Source organism: Microcaecilia unicolor, chromosome 3 (assembly GCF_901765095.1).
Source record: "Microcaecilia unicolor chromosome 3, aMicUni1.1, whole genome shotgun sequence".
NCBI classification, from domain to species: Eukaryota; Metazoa; Chordata; class Amphibia; order Gymnophiona; family Siphonopidae; genus Microcaecilia; species Microcaecilia unicolor.
The window spans coordinates 327,559,191-327,581,665 of NC_044033.1; the positions used below are offsets into that span (position 1 = coordinate 327,559,191).

General features: G+C 46.8%; 1 protein-coding gene across 1 annotated transcript in view; it reads right to left on the minus strand.

The window, feature by feature from the left end:
- SCAF8 (SR-related CTD associated factor 8) overlaps window positions 1-22,475 on the minus strand; it is a 1,046,706-nt gene that overhangs the window by 771,262 nt on the left and 252,969 nt on the right. The window contains 1 exon segment of the mRNA XM_030198392.1: window positions 16,635-16,765. Within this exon segment, the coding sequence (XP_030054252.1) occupies window positions 16,635-16,765 (131 nt within the window).

Below are 22,475 nucleotides of genomic sequence, written 5' to 3' on the forward strand. Positions count from 1 at the left end.
AAACCCCACCTGCTGCTACAGCTCCAAAGGCAATGTAAAAAACAAATTGTAGTATTTAACAGTCTCAATCAAAGTCCTCTCTCCCTCAAGTAGGTGGCTCCGTGGTCCAATGGGTAGCTCTGGAATGAGAGCCCGGATCTAGCTGCCACTTAAACTAGACCTTGTTGGCCGACTCCCGGAAGACGTCCCTGGCGATGATGTACCTGTAGGGATATCAGTACAGCTCAGGTCCGCCAATGCCAACTCATCTTAGCCTCCCAGCTATTGTAATCCATAAGCCAAATGGGAACAGCTCAGCAGCACCTGTGACCTGTGTGTTGAAAATACTGAGTCAATGGCATCATGTCTCTCCGTTTTTGTAATGTAGAGAATGCCAATTCCTGATAGACAAACTTTACAGTTCTCCCAGACAAAGTCCTTTTGAGCTCTGGCCTTGCGAAGAATCTCTTCTTTGGTAGTAAAATCGTGGAAACATACAATGTCCCTGGGAGCTGCATCTTTACACTGCCCCAGACTCTGATGCGCTCAATCTTAAGAGCCCACCATCTGCTTCTCAGATTGCACCAGGGAAAGACATATGTCCGTCACAACTTTAGCAAAGTCTTGGTACTTCTTCTACCTCTGGGATTCCTCAAAAGCAAAGATTATTTTGACAGGACCAGTTTTCAAGGTCCTCCACTAAATCAAGCAACTCCTGACATACCTTTGAGGTCCTCCTAAGCTTCCGTGCGCTCTTCTGTGTGTTCCACGCGTGCACCTATCTCGCTCACATCTCTCCTTAATTTGGCCAACAGCTTCTGTAAATCTCTCCGGGCTGCCTACATCTCTGCTTTATTTATTTATTTGCAGGCCTCTCTATAACGCTCTGACTGACTAGAAGAGCAGAGTGGTGTACAGGCTAAAATAAAGGCATGAAAGGAACTCCATTAAAATATAGGAAAGTAACACAATCACACTGAAAGGTTAAAAAAAAATCTCACAAAAGAAAAACTAACCATGAGAGAAAAGGGAGAATTGAGTAAGAAAAGACTGAAGAAAGATAGGGCAGGAAGGATTGTGTAGTAGGTACTTATCAATCTCACCGAATACCTGTTGAAAGAGCTCTAGGAACCAGCCTATCACCTCCTGCTTGGTGACTTCTTCCATCGAGCCACTACTACTTACTACTACTACTTATCATTTCTATAGCGCTACTAGACGTCGAGCCCAACAGAACCACCACCTCCTCATCATCATCATCATCAGTATCGAGGTGCTCTGACTCCATGTTGGAAGTACTGGTCCCTGAGCGCCAGATCTAAGATCTGCACATATTTAAAAAACTTCAACTTTTTGAGAGCGGTGACGTCACGCTGAGCTATGGCGGTGTGAGAGAACAGCTCCGCACGCCAGTAGCAAAGTTCGATAATATATAGCCGAAGACGGCGAGCGCGGAGCACACGGACAGATATAGCAAACAGTAGAGGAGCAGCGGAGCACGGAGATGGCAGGCAAAGAGGCATCTGGACCCCGCAAATCGCTAAAAGATTTCTCTTACCGGCCGCTGCAGATGGCGGACAAGATGGCGCCCGCTGAAGAGCGCGGGAAAGCTGACAAGGCCCGAAGTGATAGTTCCCCAGAGAACTTAGCGGGGGAGGGGGAACTATCTGCAAAAGATTTCTGGGCATTGCTAGAGGTGATCCGAGCGGACATCAAAGGAGTTCGCGAAGACTTCGCGACCTTAGCAGCAGATCTCCGCGGCGAGGTCTCAGAGATGGGACACCGCGTGGAGGAGCTAGATGAGCAGATGGAAAGTCAGCAGGAGGCCCTGAGCTCCGTTGAGCTTATGCTAGAGGCGCAACAGGCCATGTGCAGGTCGCTGAATGAGAAGGTGGAAGACCTAGAAAATCGGGGGAGGAGATCTAATCTCCGTATTAGAGGCATACCGGAGCAAGCTGAGTATGTGAACTGCGAACAGGTCACACAGCAAATAGCGAGTATGTTACTATCGGAAGAGGGGCAAGAAGTGACCACCTCCATGATTAAAATTGACAGAGCGCATAGAGTACTGGCACGCACGAAAGCTAATGTGCCTCGGGACATTATCGCATGCTTCTCGGAGTACAAAACGAAGGAAGCAATTCTGCGTAAGGCACGGAAATTGGAAGTGGTGCACTGGGAATCCTTCCCGATTGAAATTTATCAGGATCTTGCCCCCTCTACATTAAAACGACGGGCGGAGCTGCGGAACTTCACTAGATACTTGCGAGATAAAGGAATACCATACAGATGGCAGCATCCGTTTGCATTGACATACAACCAGGAGGGAACGTGGCATCGAGTGGCCACTGCGGAGGAAGCTCGGGAAAGATGGCCAGAAGTAGAGGCACCCCGGAGGGCCCCGGACGAGCAGATCAGAGCAGAGGGGGATGCACGCCCGAAAAGACAACGCTGGACTCGAGTGGCGAGAGGCAAAGGGCGCCTCACTAGACAACAATCTGATAAGCAATTGATAGCATCACGCTCTCATATAACTTGACTGTTGCACTATGAACATTGAAGCTCCAGGTTTGGTTGATGTGATTTGTGTGCTCACGGGCTGATATATAAGGGGAAAGTAAGGGCAATAATAATGTGGTTATATACAGGTACAGGGGATAATTGGGCATCTACTGGCGTGGGGATAGTCACCGTTCTCCTAATTTTGGAGGTGGGATACAGTTTTTCCCATCGGTTAAAGATGGATAGGGGAAAGGAGGAGGGAGGGGGGGGGGACACGGGGATTTCTCAGGAAACTGATAGCATTACACATTGTTCTGATAAGCTGGAAGGGACTATGAGGAAGGATGATAGAGTTGCTGATAAGGATCCACCATGACTGGGTTGATATGCTTATCTCTCAATGTACGAGGTCTTAATTCTCCTTTAAAACGTAGGAGGCTCTTTCGAGAGGCGCTGAGGGTGAAGGCTGAGGTTTTATTTATACAGGAGACACACCTACTACCCCGACATGAACATTTACTACAGCATCCTAGATACCCTCATCAATACTTGGCATCTAATAGGCAGCCGGCAAAGACAGCGGGTGTGGGGATACTATTTAAACAAGGGCAACAATGGGAAATACAAACGGTTAAGAAAGATATAGGGGGCAGGTTTGTGATCGTGGTAGGGACTCTCGGGGGTCATACCTATACATTAGTTAACATTTATGCCCCGAATCAAGCGCAGGGAGCCTTCTTTGATACACTGGGGGCTCAACTGTCGCGTTGTGTGCAAGGGGAGCTTCTGCTTGGAGGGGACTTTAATTTGACGATGGATCCCTCCTTAGACAATTCGAGCGGGACAGCGAACTATGCGCAATCAGACCGGGATAATCTGCTTAAATTCTTAAATCAGTGGGGCCTGGTGGATATTTGGAGGGTGTTACATGGGGGAGAGAGGGACTATACGTGCTTCTCCGCCCCTCATGACTCTTATTCGAGAATAGATATGTGGATGGGAAGTGCGGGCTTGGCAATGCAGGTGGAATCCTCAGAAATACACACGAGAGCATGGTCGGATCACGCCCCTCTTTCTATAACCCTCCGGGGATTCCCAGTAAAAGATAGGCATAGGAAATGGCAGTTCCCGGACAGAGTGTTAGATGATCCAAAAAAACGTTCAGAAGCTTGCAGGAGAGATCAGGGAGTTTCTGCAATTCAATGACATACCGGGTACATCGCCAGAGATTCTATGGGAGAGCCTGAAGGTTGTGATTAGGGGGTCTTTGATCTCAATGCAAGCCTTTTTACAGAAAGAGCACAGGGAAAAAGAAACAGCTCTGAGACAAACATTACAACAGTTAGAACCATTAGCCAAACAGAATCAGGCTTCCCCGAGCCAGCAAGCGGAACTACATAGCACTAGGGTGCAATTGCTGGACCTAGATCTCAAGATTATTAAAGAGCAGATGCAGAGGACACAACAAGAATTTTATGAATTCAATAACAAAGCTAGTAAAATATTAGCATATAAATTGCGACAGCTAAGGCAAAGGAATGTCATTAGTAGAGTGAGAACGGAGGATGGGCGGATGTGGGATCAGCCGGCAGATGTTAAGAGACTGTTTGTGGAGTACTATCAGAGGCTCTATAGAGCGGAGGGGGGGGGGGCGGAGGGGGCCCCTCGGACCTATTTAAATAACATAGATATGCCGAGCCTGAGGGGGAATGATTCTGAGATGCTATCTGCCCCTATAGAGCTAGAGGAGGTGATATCAGCAATCAAGGGTCTGCCTAGTGGAAAAGCCCCAGGAGCAGATGGGTATAATAACCGCTTCTACAAATATTTTAGCTCGCTATTGGCACCAATTTTACTTAGAGTATTTAATGCTATACAGGCTGACACCGGGCTCCCAAGATCTTGGCGCCTGGCAGAGGTGGTCTTATTATTAAAACCACATAAAGACCCGCAAAGTTGCGGTTCGTATCGGCCAATCTCCCTGTTGGGGACTGATTATAAAATTCTGACCACCATTTTGGCCGCCCGACTGCAGAAAGTGCTCCCGTACTTGGTTCATGAAGACCAGGCCGGGTTCATAGCCAATAGACAGACCTTTGATAATACTAGGCGGGCGCAGTACCTACTGGATAGAATTAAACAATTGGGACACCCGGCAGTGTTTGTGTCATTGGACGCAGAAAAGGCGTTCGATAGGGTGCTGTGGCCCTTTCTGTTTGAGCTGTTGCGGAAGGTTGGAATAGATGGGCAATATTTAAGCTGGGTCACTGCGCTCTATCAACAGCCGATGAGTCAGCTGCGAATTAATGACACGACAACGGAGCCTTTTGAATTGTTTAGAGGTACAAGACAGGGCTGTGCCCTCTCCCCATTGCTGTTTGCACTAGCCATGGAGCCACTGGCAATTTTGATCCGAGCAGACGCTACAGTACAAGGTATTAGAATAGGGAGGCATGAAACCAAGCTACTGCTTTATGCAGATGATATATTGCTGACACTGTTGCAGCCTGAGAAATCGCTGCAAGCTGTGTTGCAGATAATCCAGGGATATGGTCAGGTGCAAAAGTCTGAGATCATGCCCATACAATGCCCGAATGAGTTGCAGGAGCAGTTACAAGCCTCCTTCCATTTCCTTTGGTCACCTCAGTATATTAGATATCTGGGGGTTAACTTAACGCCAGACACGGGGGACCTATTTCGGGAAAACTTTATACCTAAACTACGCGAACTTTTGCAAGAACTGGACAGGTGGGGAGGGCTACATATGTCATGGATGGGCAGAATAGCTGCGGTTAAGATGACACTACTCCCCAAACTTTTGTACCTGTTCATGGCGGTGACAGTTCATATACCATATACATTCTTTCACGATCTGCATAAGAAGGTGTTTTCTTTTGTCTGGCGTAGAAGACCACCCCGAGTGGCGCGTAGTGTTCTCTTTCAAGTACGGAAAGATGGGGGTATGGGAGTCCCTAATTTTACCTTATATTATAAAGCTGCACTCTTTCAGATGCTGTCCACGGTACAGAGAGGCCCAACTAAACTATGGACCTATGAGGCGCAATGGGGCTTGAGGGGGGTGCCATTATGGGCGGTGGCATGGCTCCCCTTGCCGCTCCTGCGAAGCCTTATTTCTGGAATGCGAGGCCCAATGGGGGTGGTCCTGGGGGAGTGGGTTAGATGTAGAGCGGCCTGGTTTCCTGGACGTAAATACCATGTGATGACCCCTATCATTTTGCATCCGACTTTACCCCAGGTCGGGCAGATGGGGTATATAGACAATGGTCAGCTGCCTCGCTGCGTTTGTTGGGGCAAATATGGGAAGATGGGAAGTGCCATTCATTTCACACACTCCAGGAGGAATTTGGATTAGGGGACAAAGACTACTTCGCCTATATGCAGATTAGAGATTTTATACAGAGAAGAGCGAGAGAGGACTTATCCCTTGCAGACACAGAACTTGAGTTGGCCATAAGATCAGGGGAAGGTAAAGGGGGGATATCCCGCATTTACAGAGCTTTGCTGCATAAGACACAACCAATGGGCAAATACATTAAGAAATGGGAGACTTTACTGGGTACCACTTATGATCCACTGATCTGGAAAAGAATATTTAAACGCTTATTGGCATTTTCAGTGGCGACTCCTTTATTGGAGAACGGGTATAAAATGCTGTATCAATGGTATATGACCCCTAGCCGACTGGTCCATATTTTTAAAAAGGGATCGGCAGCTTGTTGGCGTAAGTGCGGGGCAGAAGGTACTCTTTGGCATATCTGGTGGGAATGTCCAAAGATACAGCAGTTCTGGCAGGACGTACAGTCCAGACTGCAGAGCGGGATGGGGCTGGGGATAAGTTGGACCCTGGCTTGTGCCTGCTGAACGTAGTTGTAAAGAGAGTAAAGACTCCTGCTCTGCACTTTTGCGTTATATTGTTACAGCAGCCAGGACTTTAATTGCAAAATACTGAAACAACAAATATTGCCCACTGTGGACCAAGTACTCACCAAGGTAGATTACTGTTGTATGATGGACAAACTAACTGCTCTGCGAAGAGGAGGAATGCTGAGATTTCTCAAAACCTGGTCTACGTATGTAGAGTGGCGGGGGCTTACAGGCTGATATTTGTATTTGGTGACATACGTGACAAAACAATGTGTATCTTTTGGGCTATGTTATCCTGAGAGGGGGGGGAGGGTAGGGACCAGGGGTTTGTAATGCAGAAAAGATGGAGCCTATGGTCAATATGCGTTACTATTTGTTCTGAAAATTGTTAACTTAATAAAAAGATTTTCAAAAAAAAAAAAAAAAAAACATGAGCCTGTGTAAACTCAGGAATTTATACCCTTAGGGGGCAAAGCAGGCCTTGGTAAATAAACTAGTATAAACAGAAGAATGTGTGTTAGCGACTTAAGGGAAAATATATGGTGAGAACAGAGAATAGAATGATCTCTCAGGAAGATAAGTGCTGAAGTAATGTGAAGCCTTGCTTAACACAAAAGGTATACAAACGATTGAATCAGAGCATTACGTGGGAGAGGCAGAGGCAGACCACAAGTTTGTGTCCCCTCCTCTCTACATGAGAAACTAGCATTTGTAATTGTAACTTTACCTTGGTAAGAAATTAAAGAATTGCTTTTCTCATACGCTGGCCTTCCTATTCTTTTCTCTCTCTAAATTGCGGGTGGCTGGTACATAATAATTTGGAGTAGTAGTAAAAAGAGCAGCCACTTTTTAAAAAACACTTTCTGCGTGATGAAGGTCGAAAAACAGTCCAATCTCTACAGATCTTCAGAGGATAACTCCAGAAAAAGAGGGAACCAACTCTCTCTTTCTGCCAGTAAGAAGCGAATAGGATTATAGTTCTCTAGTCCTGCTTGAGTTTCAGCAAAATCTTCTCTAAAAGAGATATTGGAAGATATGTGTACAAGCGACCTTCTCTCCAATGCAAGAGAAAGGAATCCGGTGCTAGTCTACCATGTGATCTGAGCCTGGAGCGAAGGGGGAAACTTTGTTATTGAGATATGTGGCAAAACGATACACCCAGGGGATGCTCCACTCTTAGAAGATCATGCAGGCCCATACTGAGAGACCACTTGTGTCGTTGCAAAACTCTGCTCAGTCTGTACGCCAGGCAGTTGTCCTTTTAATGGAAGGTATATAGCTTGGAGGTCCATTCCATGGAAGAGGGCCCACTGCCTCCTGACACAAGGGGTAAGATCCTGTACACTCCCTGCTTTACATAAAACACTGCAACCTGGCTGTCTGTTTGAATGAGAATTTGGTTTTGCAGCCAATCTCTGAAAGCCATTAGAGCGTTCCAAATGGCCCTCAGTTCAAAGAGATTGATATGAAGGTTTGTTTCCTGAGCAGATCAAGTCCCTTAGGTGTGAAGCCAATCTGCATGAGCTCCCCATTCCAGGTTGGATGGATCTGTTCTTATAACCTACTGAAGATGTGGAATTTGGAATGGTGGTCCCACAGTCAAATTCATTGAAATTTATCACCAGAGAAGAGCATGAGTCAACTCTGGAGGAATATGGATGACATCCGCTAGGTTCTCAACTACCTGAGACTACTGAGAAGCTAGGATCCACTGGGCTTCTCTCAAATAGAGACGTGGCCCATCAATCTCAACATTTGCTGAGTTATGGCCTGCTTGCTGGCTCGTATGTGTGAGGCAAGCATTGATAAGGTCTTTGCTCTGGCTCATAGAAGAAAAGTCCGAGCCTGCAATGTATCTAGCAGAGCTCCTATGTACTCCAATTAATGGACTGGGAGAGGAGGAATTTGAGGTAGTTTATAACGAACCCTAGTAACTCCAACACCCGGTTAGGCAAACTGACTCAGATGCCCCTCCTGTGATGTGTTCTTAAGCAGCCAATCGTCCAGATAGGGAAACACACACTTCCAGCCTGCATAGAAATGCCACTATTGCCATTAGATATTTGGTGAATACCCTGGGAGTTGACTGAAGGACAAATGGCAATACGCTGTACTGGTAGGTAGTGGTGTTTTCCTATGCAAAATCTGAGGTACTTCCTGCGACTGTGAAGTACTGAAATGTGGGTGTAGGCGACCTTTAGATCCAGAGTGCAGAGTCAGTCATTTGCCTGAAATATGGGGATAAGTGTGGGGAATATGGGGAAGTCATACTGAACCTTTTTTGACCAGGAATTTGCTCAGGGGACTTAGGTCTAGGATAGGACGAAATCCCCCACATGGAAAAGAATCCCTTCCTTTCTTTCTTCCCCTGGTGGCTTGTGCTCAACCACATTGGCCTATAGAAGGGCAGAGATTTCCTCTATAAGTACATAAGTATTGCCACACTGGGACAGACCTAAGCTCCATCAAAGTCCAGTGTCCTGTTTCCAACAGTGGCAAATCCAGGTCACAAGTGTCTGGCAAGATCCCAAAACAGTACAATACATTTTATAATGCTTACCCCAGAAATAAGTAGTGGATCTTCCCCATTTTAATAATGGCTTATGGACTTTTCTTTTAGGAAGCTATACAAACCTTTTTTAAACCCTGCTAAGCTAACTGCTTCTACCACATTCTCTGGCAACAAATTCCAGAGTTTAATTACACATTGAGTGAAGAACTATTTTCTCCAATTCGTTTTAAATTTACTACTTTGTAGCTTAATTGCGTGCCTCCTAATCCTAGTATTTTTGGAAAGAGTAAACAAGCGATTCACGTCTACCCGTTGCACTCCACTCATTTTATAGACCTCTATTCTTATCTTCCCTCAGCCGCCTTTTCTCCAAGCTAAAGAGCTCTAGCCGCTTTAGCCTTTCCTAATAGAGAAATCATCCATCCCCTTTATCATTTTTGTCACACTTCTCTGTACCTTTTCTAATTTCACTATATCTATATTGAGATACAGTGACCAGAATTGTACACAATTTTCGAGGTGTGATCAAACCATGGAGCGATACAAAGGAATTATAACATCCTCATTTTTGTTTTCCATTCCTTTCCTAATGGTACCTAACATTCTATTTCCTTACTTAGCCACTGCCGAACACTGAACAGAGGGTTTCAACATATCATCAATGATGACACCTAGATCCTTTTCCTGGTCGGTGACTCCTAATGAGAGCTTTGCATTATGTAGCTATAGTTCAGGTTCCTCTTTCCCACATGCATGACCTGCTGAGTAATGGATGCTCTCGAAGGGCAATTTGGAGATTTCTGCCACCAACTGAGGGCATAACCAAGATGCTATATGAACAACTTACCAGTCAGAGGTTACAAGGGACCTCCTATGATGGAAAAAATTCTGCCTCTTCCCCCTTCCCACCAGAACACTGTCCAGGATGATTACTTTGAGTGTGGATATGCTCTCCTGGAGAAGTCAAAAGGTCACCCCTAGTATAACTGGGGCGCCAGCTAGGGACTTCTGAAAACAAGGTTGACCAGGCCGGGGACACTGGCTCTGCGACTGCTGGGCAGACTGGGAAGGCAGCAGAAACCTATATCTTTGAGAGTAGTAGACACCACTGGACAACCTCCGGGAGATGGAGGGTGCCGAGACAGTTTGGATGGCATCCATGTGTTTCTTCATGAAGTCAGCGACCTCTTCCACTTTATCTCCAAACAAGTTGGCATGGAATGTCTGCTAACCCCTCCTGAACCACCAGTTCCAGGTCAGAAAGATGCAGCCATGACAGTCTGCCCATTCCTACACCCACACCTATATCAGAGTCTGGATGCCACATCAAAGGAGTCATAAGTCCCTCTGGCAGATATTTTTGAAATTCCAGCTTTTACTGGCCAACTAGAAAAGCCAGACTGAATGTAGTACAGACCAGGGACTGCAAAGTACAAGTTCATGAGCATTGAGGCCTGAAATGTTTCCTCCCAATCGAGTTAATGTCCAAGCCTCCTGGAGCACCTAGCTTGTTTGAAGGCAGATTCGACCACCAGAGAATGGTGTGGCAATTTAGCTTTCCCAAATCTGGAGGCCTTTTGGATATGACACTGCTTATCCATCTTTTTTGGTGATACCTGTACTGAGAGGAGAGATTTCCAGTTCTTTATCAGTGCACCCTCAAGGGTTGGGTGCAATGGTATTGTGACCCCTTCGTTAGGCGTAGACTCATGCCTGAGTGAACTGCTGCTGCAGAAGCATCTTCGCCAGCTTCTGCCTGAGCATGGCTCTGAACCGCTCATCAAAGGTAAGTATCGGCAAAGGTGGGGGAGAAGGAGAGAGGCAGTCTGAGAACGTGGTGTCGAACCATTAGTGAGGACCTAGTTGCTCAGAGACTTGCACACCGGCACCTCTTTCAAAGAGGGGAAGCGATCTTCTCGATGCCGTGCTTCTCAGGTATCAGCGATGCCAATGGCCTGATACATCAGTATCGTACATCGAAAAGAACTGATGCGTGTGCTTCGTGGGCATTTCCCCAATGCTCAGTATTGCGGTCCTTGGTGCTAATGACATCAAACCCATACACATGCTCTCAGTGTCGGGTCCAATGCAGACCGGTACCAGGGCCTATTCTCAGCGCCTGATGTTGAGAGAGGTGGAGACCATTTCAATTTCCAGTGCACTTCCAGTGGATGTTGAAGCCTTGGCAGACATTGAGGTTGATGCATCAGTCTTCAAGAAGCCAAAAAGTTAAGTTTCTCCTATTGGTCTGCTGCACCCTCTGTGTCCTCAGCTGCTTTTTTTAGTCAGACAGAACAAGAATCAGGCTCCGGTTAGGCACAAGGCACCCAATGCACCCAATGCACCAAGACTGCGGGTCCATCACCCCACTTGAAGCCACTGGGGGTCTTCTGAGACATCAAGAACAGAAGCGCAACCAAATTAAACTCCTCAATTTTAATCAGAAAAGGGGGTGGTCCAAATTGAGGTAGGGCTCTGGCCAAAACAGGTCTAACAGGTCATGAAAACTAAAGGAAACAAAGTGCTGAAAAAAACTACTGAAATACAAGGAGGCAGGGATTATAAAGAAAAATACCTAAAATATATGTGGAAGAGGGCAAAAAGAACAGCACGGGAAGGCACTGTGTACAAGAAAAAATAGGAGCCATTAGAACAGTGACACAACCACTCAGGTCCTCAGAAAAATGAAGACCGAGGGACCTGAGCTCATACATCAGGCAGGAAGGCACCAGCGCATGTGCGGTGGGATGCTGCTAGAAAATTCTTGAACTCACTAGTAAGTATCCATACCAGGCTCCGTCAGATGACATCACCCACATGTGAAAAGATGTTAGAATGATTGTCCTCTGAGAAATATTGTTCCAAGTCTACTTCATATTAAATTGCCTGTGGGCTTCATCACATTTGCCGTGCCGGAATCCACTAGCTTAGCTTTGTAAAAGAAGCCCTATACGTGGATAGATTGATGGCAAATTGCCAACCACTGCTTGTGAATGTCTTACACCTGCACAAAATGGAAGGTGCATCTCTTCATATGCTTTCATTTACTATGTTACAAGCATGGGCGTAGTTTGACTATTTCAGGAAGTTGTAGGCGGGACTTGCAGAGGGAAGCTACGACGCTGCCAGCCAATCGCTGCCTGCATCGTTCGCTTCTGAGTCCGACGCTGGCTGGCAGGCAGTGAAGGAGGACGCTGGGGGGACGAAGAATCGCTGGATATGGGAGAGGTGAGGGCAGGGGAGGACGGAGAAATCGCTGCACGTTGATGGGAGGGAAGGGTAAGGGAGAGAGAATTGCTGGGCATGGGAAGGGCAGGGGAGAGAGAATTGCTGGACATGGGAAGGGCAGAGGGAGAGAGAATTGCTGGACATGGGATGGGAGGGAGGGCAAGGGAGAGAGAATTGCTGGACATGGGAAGGGCAGGGGAGAGAGAATTGCTAGACATGGGATGGGAGGGAAGGGCAAGGGAGAGAGAATTGCTGGACATGGGATGGTGAGGGAAGGGCAAGGGAGAGAGAATTGCTGGACATGGGAAAGGCAGGGGAGAGAGAATTGCTGGACATGGGAAGGCAGGGGAGAGAGAATTGCTGGACATGGGATGGGATGGGAGGGAAGGGCAAGGGAGAGAGAACTGCTGGACATGGGATGGGAGGGAAGGGCAGGGGAGAGAGAATTGCTGGACATGGGATGGGAGGGAAGGGCAGGGGAGAGAGAACTGCTGGACATTGGATGGGATGGGAGGGAAGGGCAGGGGAGAGAGCATTGCTGGACATTGATGGGAGGGCAGGGATGAGAGAATTGCTGGACATGGAGAGGAGAGAGGAGAATCGCTGGACGGGGAGGGGAGGACAGGGAAGAGAGAATTGCTGGACATGGAGGGGAGAGAGGAGAATCGCTGGACAGGGAGGGGAGAGAACAGGGAAGAGGAATTGCTGGACATGGATGAGAGGGGAGAGAGGAGAAATGCTAGAAGTGAATGGAGAGGAGAGCAGGAGATAGAGGAGAATTGCTGGACATGGATGGATGGATGGAGCAGTTGGCTAGGAGAGAGGAGAAATGCTGACTTGGATGGAGGAGAGGGGAGAGAGAATTATTGCTTTATATGGATACAGAGGAGGGAAGAGAGATGAGAAATGCTGGACATGGATGGAGGGGAGGAGAGAGAAGTGCTGGACATCAATGGAGGGGAGAAAAGAAAAAAGAAGATGCACATGGATGGAGATGAGGGAAAGGGAAGAGGAGAAAAACTGCACGGATGGAGAAAATAGGCAAAAGCTGGATCCATGTTATACCTCCTCCAGTCAATTCCATGGAGGAGGACCCAGCTTTTACTTATGGATGCAGGGCAACAAAAGAAGAAGAAAAGAGGAAAGTAAAGAAATAAATGGAAAGGAAGCCCTGGAAACGGAGTTAAGAGAACAGATAGAGAGCAGCAGAATCAGAGACTGGGACCAATATGGATAGAAAAACAAAGTCACCAGACAACAAAGGTAGAAAAAAATCATGTTATTTTCATTTTAGTGTTTGGAATTTGTCTTATTTTGCACTGGGTATACTGGAGCTGTAACAGCTTACAGAAATTATTTATAATGAAAAAAAAACACATTATTTTTTCTACTATACTAGTATAATATTTTAAATGATGTCTGTTTATATGCGCCATGGGCTGGTATAAGGGGTGTGGCTAATGTGGGTGTGGCTATAATAGGGGTGGTGCCATGTGTGGTGACCCCGCCCACAATGAGTACCGGCACCTTTTTTTCTACAAAAAAAGCACTGACCACATCATTCATGATGATCCTGTGGCTCAGCCGCTCCGTCTCACCACCACCAGCGCGGTGCCCACCCCCGGCTTAGGCCCACTGAGCCCACCGTCAGCTCCCGAGTCCCTGGCCCCCGGCGACAGTAACTTTGCAGCGAGCCAGTCAGCGACGGCCCCCGCGCCCGACAGTGACAGACAAGTTGCAGCACGACGGCTCACCTCCAGCTCCAGCTTTTCACTTCCCGCTCAATGTCCCGCCTTCTGATGAGGTATTTCCTGTTTCCGCGAGGGCGGGAGTCACTGAGCGGGAAAAGCTGGAGCCTGGTCCGAGGTGGTGAGTCATCGTCGTTGACTGTGTTGCGAGTGAGAGCGCGTGCAGACTTGGTAGAGCCCGAGCGAGCAAAGCAACAGACAGGGCTGCCTACAAACAGTTGTGCCAATCCATTAAGGCAGGCAGCAAGCCAGGTATGATGATAGCTTTTTTTTTCTATAGGAAGAACCTTTTTGAATTAAAGTACTGTCTGTCTCTGTGGTGGTGGTTTGAAATGTTTCAGATGTATGTCCACCATTTTGTCAAAGGTTTTGCCTGCCTGGGACCCTTGTTTCCAGTGAGTAGAGCCACAGTAGTCCCCCTCTTCCCCTCTTCAGTCCCTGCCCACCTTTACCCATAGATATCCTTTTAATCATCTTTTACCTCCCTTCTTCAATGCACCTTAATTTTATTAATTCTTCCTTCTGAGTCTTACTCATCCTCCCCTAAGTGGTCCCATATTGCCTCATCCTTCCCCAGGGTTCACCCAAGTCTCACCTGTACTCCACTACAACCTCAGTCACCCTCCACCCTCCCAGTATCATTCATTGTCTCACTAGTGCTGCCACACATCCCCATCTATCTTCCTCCCTTAATGCTCTCCCACTCCAGATCCTGTTATCCTTTCCCAATATTTATGTCCAAGCCTCTCATCTCCCAGTAGCCTGTATTACAGCTTTAGTCATCCTTGCTGCAGTGCTCCCCTAACTCATTCATCCTTCCGCTCTCACTCATCCTGGCTCCCCAGTGTTTCCCTATTGTAGACACTTAATTTCTCCACTGCTTCCCCAGGTATCTCCCTTCTACTCTCCACATCCAGTGACTCCCTCCAGCATCTCTCCCTATCCCTCTATGTCCAGTATCACCCATCTCTCTTTTCCTCTCCATGTCCACTGTTTCCCGGCATTTCTGTCCTATTCCCTTGCACCCCTGGTGGTCTAGTATCTTCTCTATGGTCCCTATTTCATCCCATGGCCTCAGCATGCCCCTCACACCATCTCCCCTCCAAATGGGGCCAGCCCTATCACTTAGGCGATTGCCTCGGACAGCAGCAGTACAATTACCATGGCTACCATCGCCTGTCTCTCAGGTTCCAGTACAATAATCTTATCAATGGGGTGGAGCTAATGTGGGGACAGGGCCAGGATGGGGCACCACCAAATTGGTCTGCACAGGGCCTCGCACTTGCTAAGACCGTCCCTGTCCGTGTGTATCTCCTTCCTCTGTCTTTCCTTCCCTCCAACATTTCTCCTGCCCTCTCCTCCATCCATCCATGTCCAGCAACTCTCCTCCCCTACCCTACCCTCCCATCCATGTCCAGGGATAAACACTAGGCTTCGCAAGGCAGATTACAACCAGACAGTTAAGATGAACTCATCAGGAAACAGAATATTCTCACTGAAATCTGGCCATCTGAATTGTATAGAATAACAGTGAAGAAAAATGAGCACAAACTACAGAATTTATAATTGCTGTTTCTACTAGCTACAATAATTTTTGAAGTTATATAGTGATATTCAATTATTTATTTTCTACTCCACCTTGTAAGGCACTGCCTACCCAACAAAAACAATGTTAGACTTCTTAAAGATGGACCAACAATAAAGAACGACGTGGATGCAGCAGCTCACAGGTTTGCTTGCTGTGTTTTGAGTGAATGGCAACAGCTGCGCGGGGGAATGGAAACAGAGATTTACCAAATGGCTTCCTTCCTTGCTGTGGACTAGATAGGCTGGCTCACTTCCACTCCACTCTCTAGTACCGAAGTTGCAGCGGCGAACTGGCGGACAGTGGTAGTAAAAGCAGCAAGCAGACAGGTTCGACTCCGTCCTTTGCTTCCCTGCCCTCTAAGCATCCTGCCCACCCGAAAGGAAATGACATCAGAGGAAGGCGGGACGCAGAGAGGGCAAGGAAGCGAAGTACTGAGTCGAGCCTGCCTGCTTGCTGCTTTTACTACCGCCGCCCGCCAGTACCCGCACAAAAAAAGCACTGGGAAAGACTATCATTTTGGGGGGGGGGGGCCTCCCCAACATAAGCTACGCCCATGGTTACAAGTAAATCTGACCAATTAAAGGAGAGTGGAGGAAGTTTCTACCTTCTTTTTTTTTTATTATCCCTTCTGAGAAACATGTTATAATCTGTGGTCAGAAATGCTCAAAATAAGAGGAGAACATCAGAATAAACCACGTCTAATAAATGACATTGTTTTAGGATATTAAGAAGTACAAAAAAAAGTTGGCTTTTTTTTTTCTTAATGTTTCCCTCTGGCCTTACAACTTCATTTCGTGACTCCTTGTTGTTGAACTTCCTTTAAGGAAAATTTCATTTTCTTATGCTTTCTTGAAACCTATCAATTATTTAAACTTTTATCATATCCTCCATGCCTTCTTTCCTCCAGCAAGTGTATTCTGACTATCATAAGCCCTTTTGTGAATTGCTTCCATCATCTTACTGTATATGAATAAAGTGCCTCCAGAATTCAGCACGTCACTTCCTGCATCTCAACTGGATGATTTTACTTTTTTTTTTTTTGTTTAAACACTGACGCTTATCTTCTAATCCCTGGACCATTTATTTTATGCCCTCTTTCATACTTTTCGCCCATTCTGTGTTTTATTTAAAATATACAGTAGGTTTATAGTAAATAACTAGTGAAAGTAAATAAGTAACAAAAGATTCTTACCTGCTGGCCCTGAGGACTCTGTAAGATCTGTGCTACAGCAGCAAGTGTATCTGTATTTGCAATCTGAGCCACCCAAGGGTCAGGGAGACCTTGAACCACATTGGCTGGTGTAACAGGAGTCACTGGCGTTCCTAATTCATTTAAAATAAAAAAAAAAAGGAAAGAATTCTTTCCATGAGAATTACTACTACAGAGTAATTTTGTACTGCCTCATCCTCTTCCATGCTTGAGCTTTCAGGCAGAAGCTACTCTAACCCTTCTCAATCCTATTAACAACACTGTTTGGCCATCAGGGGTTTTTCTTTAGTTTGTCTGTATTACTCCATCTATAACAGGGCTTCTTCAACTTGCCCTGGAGATCCCACAGCTAGTCAGGTTTTCAGAATATCCACAATGGACACACAAGAGATGAATCTGCATTTACTTAATCTCTAATACATACAAATGTATCTATATATTCATTGTGGGTATCCTAAAAATCAGACTGGCTGTGTAGTTAATGGAATAAGTTAAAGCAGCCCTATTCAAGTCACACTCCTTCCAGTCTAAAATCCATGCATCCTGAATGTCACCTATAGGTATCACTGGTATGCAATGGCTGGAATTTAATCCCATTAGGGCTACAACTGCTAACTGTACAACTTAACAGTACGTAAAAAACAATTAGCCATCCATGTCTGCCCAGCTACCTTCCTCTCTTCTAATAAGCATCTAAACTCGCATACTACTGCTAATTGTTTATATAGCACTATAGGATGTATGCATCTCTGTACAAACACAAAAGAAAGTCCCAGCTACATGGTGCTTACAATCTAAGAAAATCCACTGCTAATAAACATTCACTGCAATATACTACCTTATGGGAAAATTAGGTTCTTACCGTGATAATTTTCTTTCCTTTACTCATAGCAGATGCAGCCATTATAGATGGGTTGTGTCCATCAACCAGCAGAGGGAGATAGAGAGCACACTTTTTTCAGTGCCTCATACCAGCTTGCTCCACTGCCTCTCTTCATTATTTGAAGCTTCCAAAGCAGTATGGCAAACCGCAATGGGAATAACATGAGCTTTCCTCACAGCGAACGATGGCCCTACAACAAAGGGCATTAACTCAGAATGGAGGGAATTAAACATCCTCCCGGAGGGAATAAACTCATCCTCCAAAACATGAAACTGGAGGAAATTAAGTCATCCTCCTTTAATTGAACAAGAATCCTGAAGACTGTTTTTCCGACTTTCTCCCAAGGACGGAATCTCCAGGAAACACGAACAGAACCTGAAATAGATTTACAGCAGATAGAATCAGACAGGGAGGGATCATGGCTGCATCTGCTATGACTAAAGGAAAGAAAATTATCACGGTAAGAACCTAATTTTCCCTTCCTTCTCATCAAGCAGATGCAGCCATTACAGATGGGATGTATCAAAGCAATCCATAGATAGGGTGGGAACAAGCCACACCACCCACCAGCACTTGCGCTCCAAAATGTGCGTCCCTCCTGGCAGCCACATCCAGCCTGTAATGTCGGGCAAAAGAGAGCTTAGAAGCCCATGTTGCTGCACTACAAATCTCTTGAAGAGAGAGTGCTCCAGTTTCAGCCCAAGAAGAGGAATTCCTCTAGTGGAATGCGCCTTAAAGGCATCAGGCGGAGGCCAGCCGGCAAGCAAATAAGCTGAAAAGATAGATTCTTTAAGCCAGCTGGCAATAGTGGCTTTAGACGCTGGAGACCCTCTGCGAGGACCTGACAGCAAAACAGATGATCAGAGGTCCTGAAAGAGTTAGAAACTCGCAGAGACTGCGAGGGGGTCAGGTGACTTTTGGCCAAATTGACGACCCAGCCCAGAGATTGAAGTACTGAGACCACTCTGGCTGTTACATGCTGACTCTCTGCAGCAGAGTTTGCTCGAATGAGCCAGTCGTCCAGGTACGAGTGAACCCGAATACCCTCTCGCCTTAGAAAGGCAGCTACTACCACCATAACCTTCGAAAAGGTGCAGGGAGCTATGGCGAGGCCAAAAGGCAAGGCCTGGAACTGGAAATGCTTTCCCATCACCCGGCAACACCTCAGAAACTTCTGGTGCGGGGGCCAAAATTGGAATGTGCAAGTAAGCTTCTTTCAGGTCCAGAGACGTTGAGAAACTCTCCTGGCTGTACCGCCGCAATGACGGAGCCACAGGGTTTCATGTGAAAATGCCGCACTCTCAGGGACTTGTTTAATTCTTTTAAGTCAGAATAGGGCGGAAAAGACCCTCCTTTTCGCGGCACCACAAAGTAGATAGAGTATCGGCCGCAGTTCGGCTGGAGGTACTGGGGACATGGCCCCATCTGAATCAGACCTTGTAAAGTCTCTTCTACCGCCGCCCGTTTGGCAGCAGAAAACCGGCATCGGGACTCCACAAAACATCTTTTACAGGGGCGTCAAATTCTATTCTGTAACTGTCTCTGATCAGGTCCAAGACCCACTGATCTGAGGAAATGTTGCCCACTCCTCGGCAAAGAGGGAAAGACGTCCTCCGATGACAGGACTCGGGAGAGGGCCGGCGCACCATCATTGAGAGGGTCGTCCCTGAACTCCAGGCCTTGACCAGTGGCGTGGAACTTTGTCTGAGCGAAAGGAGTTCCTCTGCTGAAAACGAGCACGAGAAGTGAACCAGCAGAACGCCCCGGGCGGGTACCTTCGAGCTTCACGGAAGCGAGGTTCTGTAAGAGGAGTGGACCGCCGCACCCTTAGAGGAAGGCCGAGGCCTATCTTGGGGCAAGCGCTGGGGTTTAGCCTCACCCAGGCCCTTCACAATTTTCTCCAACTCCTCACCAAAAAGGAGAAGGCCTTGAAAGGGCAATTCACCAACCTTTGCTTAGAGGCATGTCCGCCGCCCAATGCCGTAGCCAAGAAGACGGCGCGCCACCACTGCTACTGCCATGTGTTAGCTGAAGCTCTGACAATATCATAAAGGGCGTCAGCAAGAAAGGACAAGGCCGACTCCATCCACGGAGCCACATCCTGAAAAGGGCTCCGCTCCATCACCGGGCTGGTCCACTGCCTGTTGCAACCAAGCCAGGCAGGCTCTAGCAGCATAACAACTGCATGCAGACGCCGAATAGAAGAGACCTGCAATTTTCAAATGACCGTTTAAGTGCTGATTCCAGTGTACGGTCTTGAATATCCTTCAGGGCAACACCTCTTCAACAGGGAGGGTAGTTCTCTTTGTCACAGCTGTGACTAGGGCATCCACTTTAGGCATAGCAAAGAGAGCCATAGCTCCTCACTCAGAGGGTATAATTGCCCCATAGCCCTGGAAACTTTCAAAGGTCCCTCGGGGTCAGCCCATGAGCCGAAATAAGCTCTTGGATGGAGTCATGCAAAGAAAGGCTTCGAGCAGGCTTTTTGGTACTAGCCATCCTAGGATTCACAGAGGAGGCTGTGCCATTGGCAGGGTCCTCAATAGAGAGAGCCTGCAGGGCATCAGAAATAAGCGCTGGCAGCTCATCACGGTGGAAAAATCCTCAACGCGGAGGGATCGTCCAGATCCTGAGTCACTTCTGCACCAGACCTCTGGCTCCTCAGACCATGAAGGCCTGCCAGAGTCCTCCAAATCCTCGCAGCACCCAGACCACGGGGGGGGGATGGAGGTGCAGCACTCTCTGAAGGGGAATGAGCCCTTCTGCGCTTCATATTCTGCCAATTATCAGGGAATAACGCCTCAGAGGGCGTACCCAGGCTAGAATCCACTGGGGGGGGGGGGGGGGGCATTAGAAGAGGCCCATGCCGGGCTTTGTGGGAGAGCTCTTTTAAGCATGTATGCTTGATGCATTAGACAAACTCAGGGGAGAAAAAACTCACCCTGGGCACCCGGATCTCTGCCGGGGCTAGTAGCTCCCATATCAGCCTCACTCCGAGGCCTCCCCCTGGGCTCAGGACTCTGTCACAACGAGTGTTGTGCCATGGTGGTAAATTCAAAATGGCGTCCGCTCCCAGCTCAGAGCGCGAAGAATCGTCGCTCGCCATGCTCGGGCTGGCTCTAACGTCTGTACAGCACGATTTTACAGAGCCCCGCTGCTGATCTGCGCTTGCCACACTTGGAACGGGGCTTACTGTCTCCGCAGCCATCGCCGAAAACGGCGGTGTAAAATTCAAAATGGCGGTTCGCACCAAAATCGCCCCCGATCGCGGGCCCACCCCGGAGGAGTCAGAAAAACACTCTTACCTCACTGGACCGAGTATCACAGCTCCGGTCCCACAGAAAAAGGCAAGGAAAAACCTCTGTTCCAGCGTCTAAGCACTTTTTTTTTTTTTTTTTTAACGCTGTGAGGAAGGCTCAGGTGAGGCTCCGGAGGCTCAGGTGAGTGGGAAAGGCAGGGAAAGGGCGAACCTATGTGCCTGCATCCACTGTTGGTGGGGAAGGACAGGGAAAGCTAAGCAATGTGTCCACATCCACGGAGGTATGGGTAAGGCAGGGAAAGGGCGAACCTATGTGCCTTTAAAGTGAAGCTACTATAGCCTCCAACACCCCTGCTAACAACTGGCAAAAGCACAGGAGCAACCTCCAGGCAGATTTTAGATGGAGCTCGAAGAAGCTGCAGCCACTCTGCTAGGGGAGATAGAGAATACTGAAGAGAGGCAGTGGAGCAAGCTGGTATGAGGCACTGAAAAAGTGTGCTCTCTATCTCCCTCTGCTGTTGATGAACACAACCCATCTGTAATGGCTGCAATCTGCTTGATGACAAGGAACATTATTTTTCACATGCTCCTTTTTATTGTGCTCCTTCTAATAACAGTACAGATTGGGATAATATTTATCAAACTATAGCAGATGCTAATGTGAAATTCCCTAACCTTTTGTTGTGGGGAGATTTTAACACACATGTAGATGATAATACTGATTATCAAGATAAAAGATTTCTTAAATTTTTAGAGGATATTGATATCACACAACATGTAAATATACCTACTCACATTGCTGGTCATGCTCTTGATTTAGTTATGACTAATAGATCAGGAAAACTACAGTGTTCCAATATCAATATTATGCCAGTTTCATGGTCAGATCACTTTTTACTCTGTTTTAAATTAGTATTTCCTCAATCTGTAGATAGAACAATTTTACCCTACTCTCGATCTACGGGTTTAAGGAAAATAGATCCAATGACACTATCTTCTTTAGCCAATAGATTTCCAAATAACTTTGATAATTTATCACTAGAAGAGCAGATATCTACTTGGAACCAGGTACTTGCAACAGCCCTGGATGTCATTGCCCCCAACAAAATAAACAGAGAATAAACCTCTCAGCCATGGTATCATGGCAGTCTAAACTATGTAGACAACAGGTGTGTAGAGCAGAGCGTTTGTGGAGAAAAATAAATCAACTGAGTTGAGAAATGTTTGTAAATAATGCCAACGTATCGCAGATAAGTTAGCTAAGATCTCGTATTTTTCAAAACAAATTCAAGCTGCATCAAATTCATCCAAAAAATTATTTTTTATAATGAATCAATTGACAAGTAAACCCAAAATGGCTACTGAAGATTGTTTTATAGAGTCCAAACTATTGGCCACATTTTTAAAATCTAAATAGACACATTAAGAGCCAACTTGATCAAGTCAGTAGTACCAGAGACGGCATGTACTATATCATTGTCAGAACAGTGGACTACATTTGAGATTCCGTCCTTAACTTCTCTTTTAATAACTATTTCACAACTCTCATTAACCTACAATCCCACTAGATCCAATACCATCATCTTGGTTAAAAAATCCTTCTTTAGAAGTGCAAAGTTATCTTCATTCGATCATTACAAAAAGCCTCATAGAAGGACTAGTCCCTCAAGTTCTTAAAGAG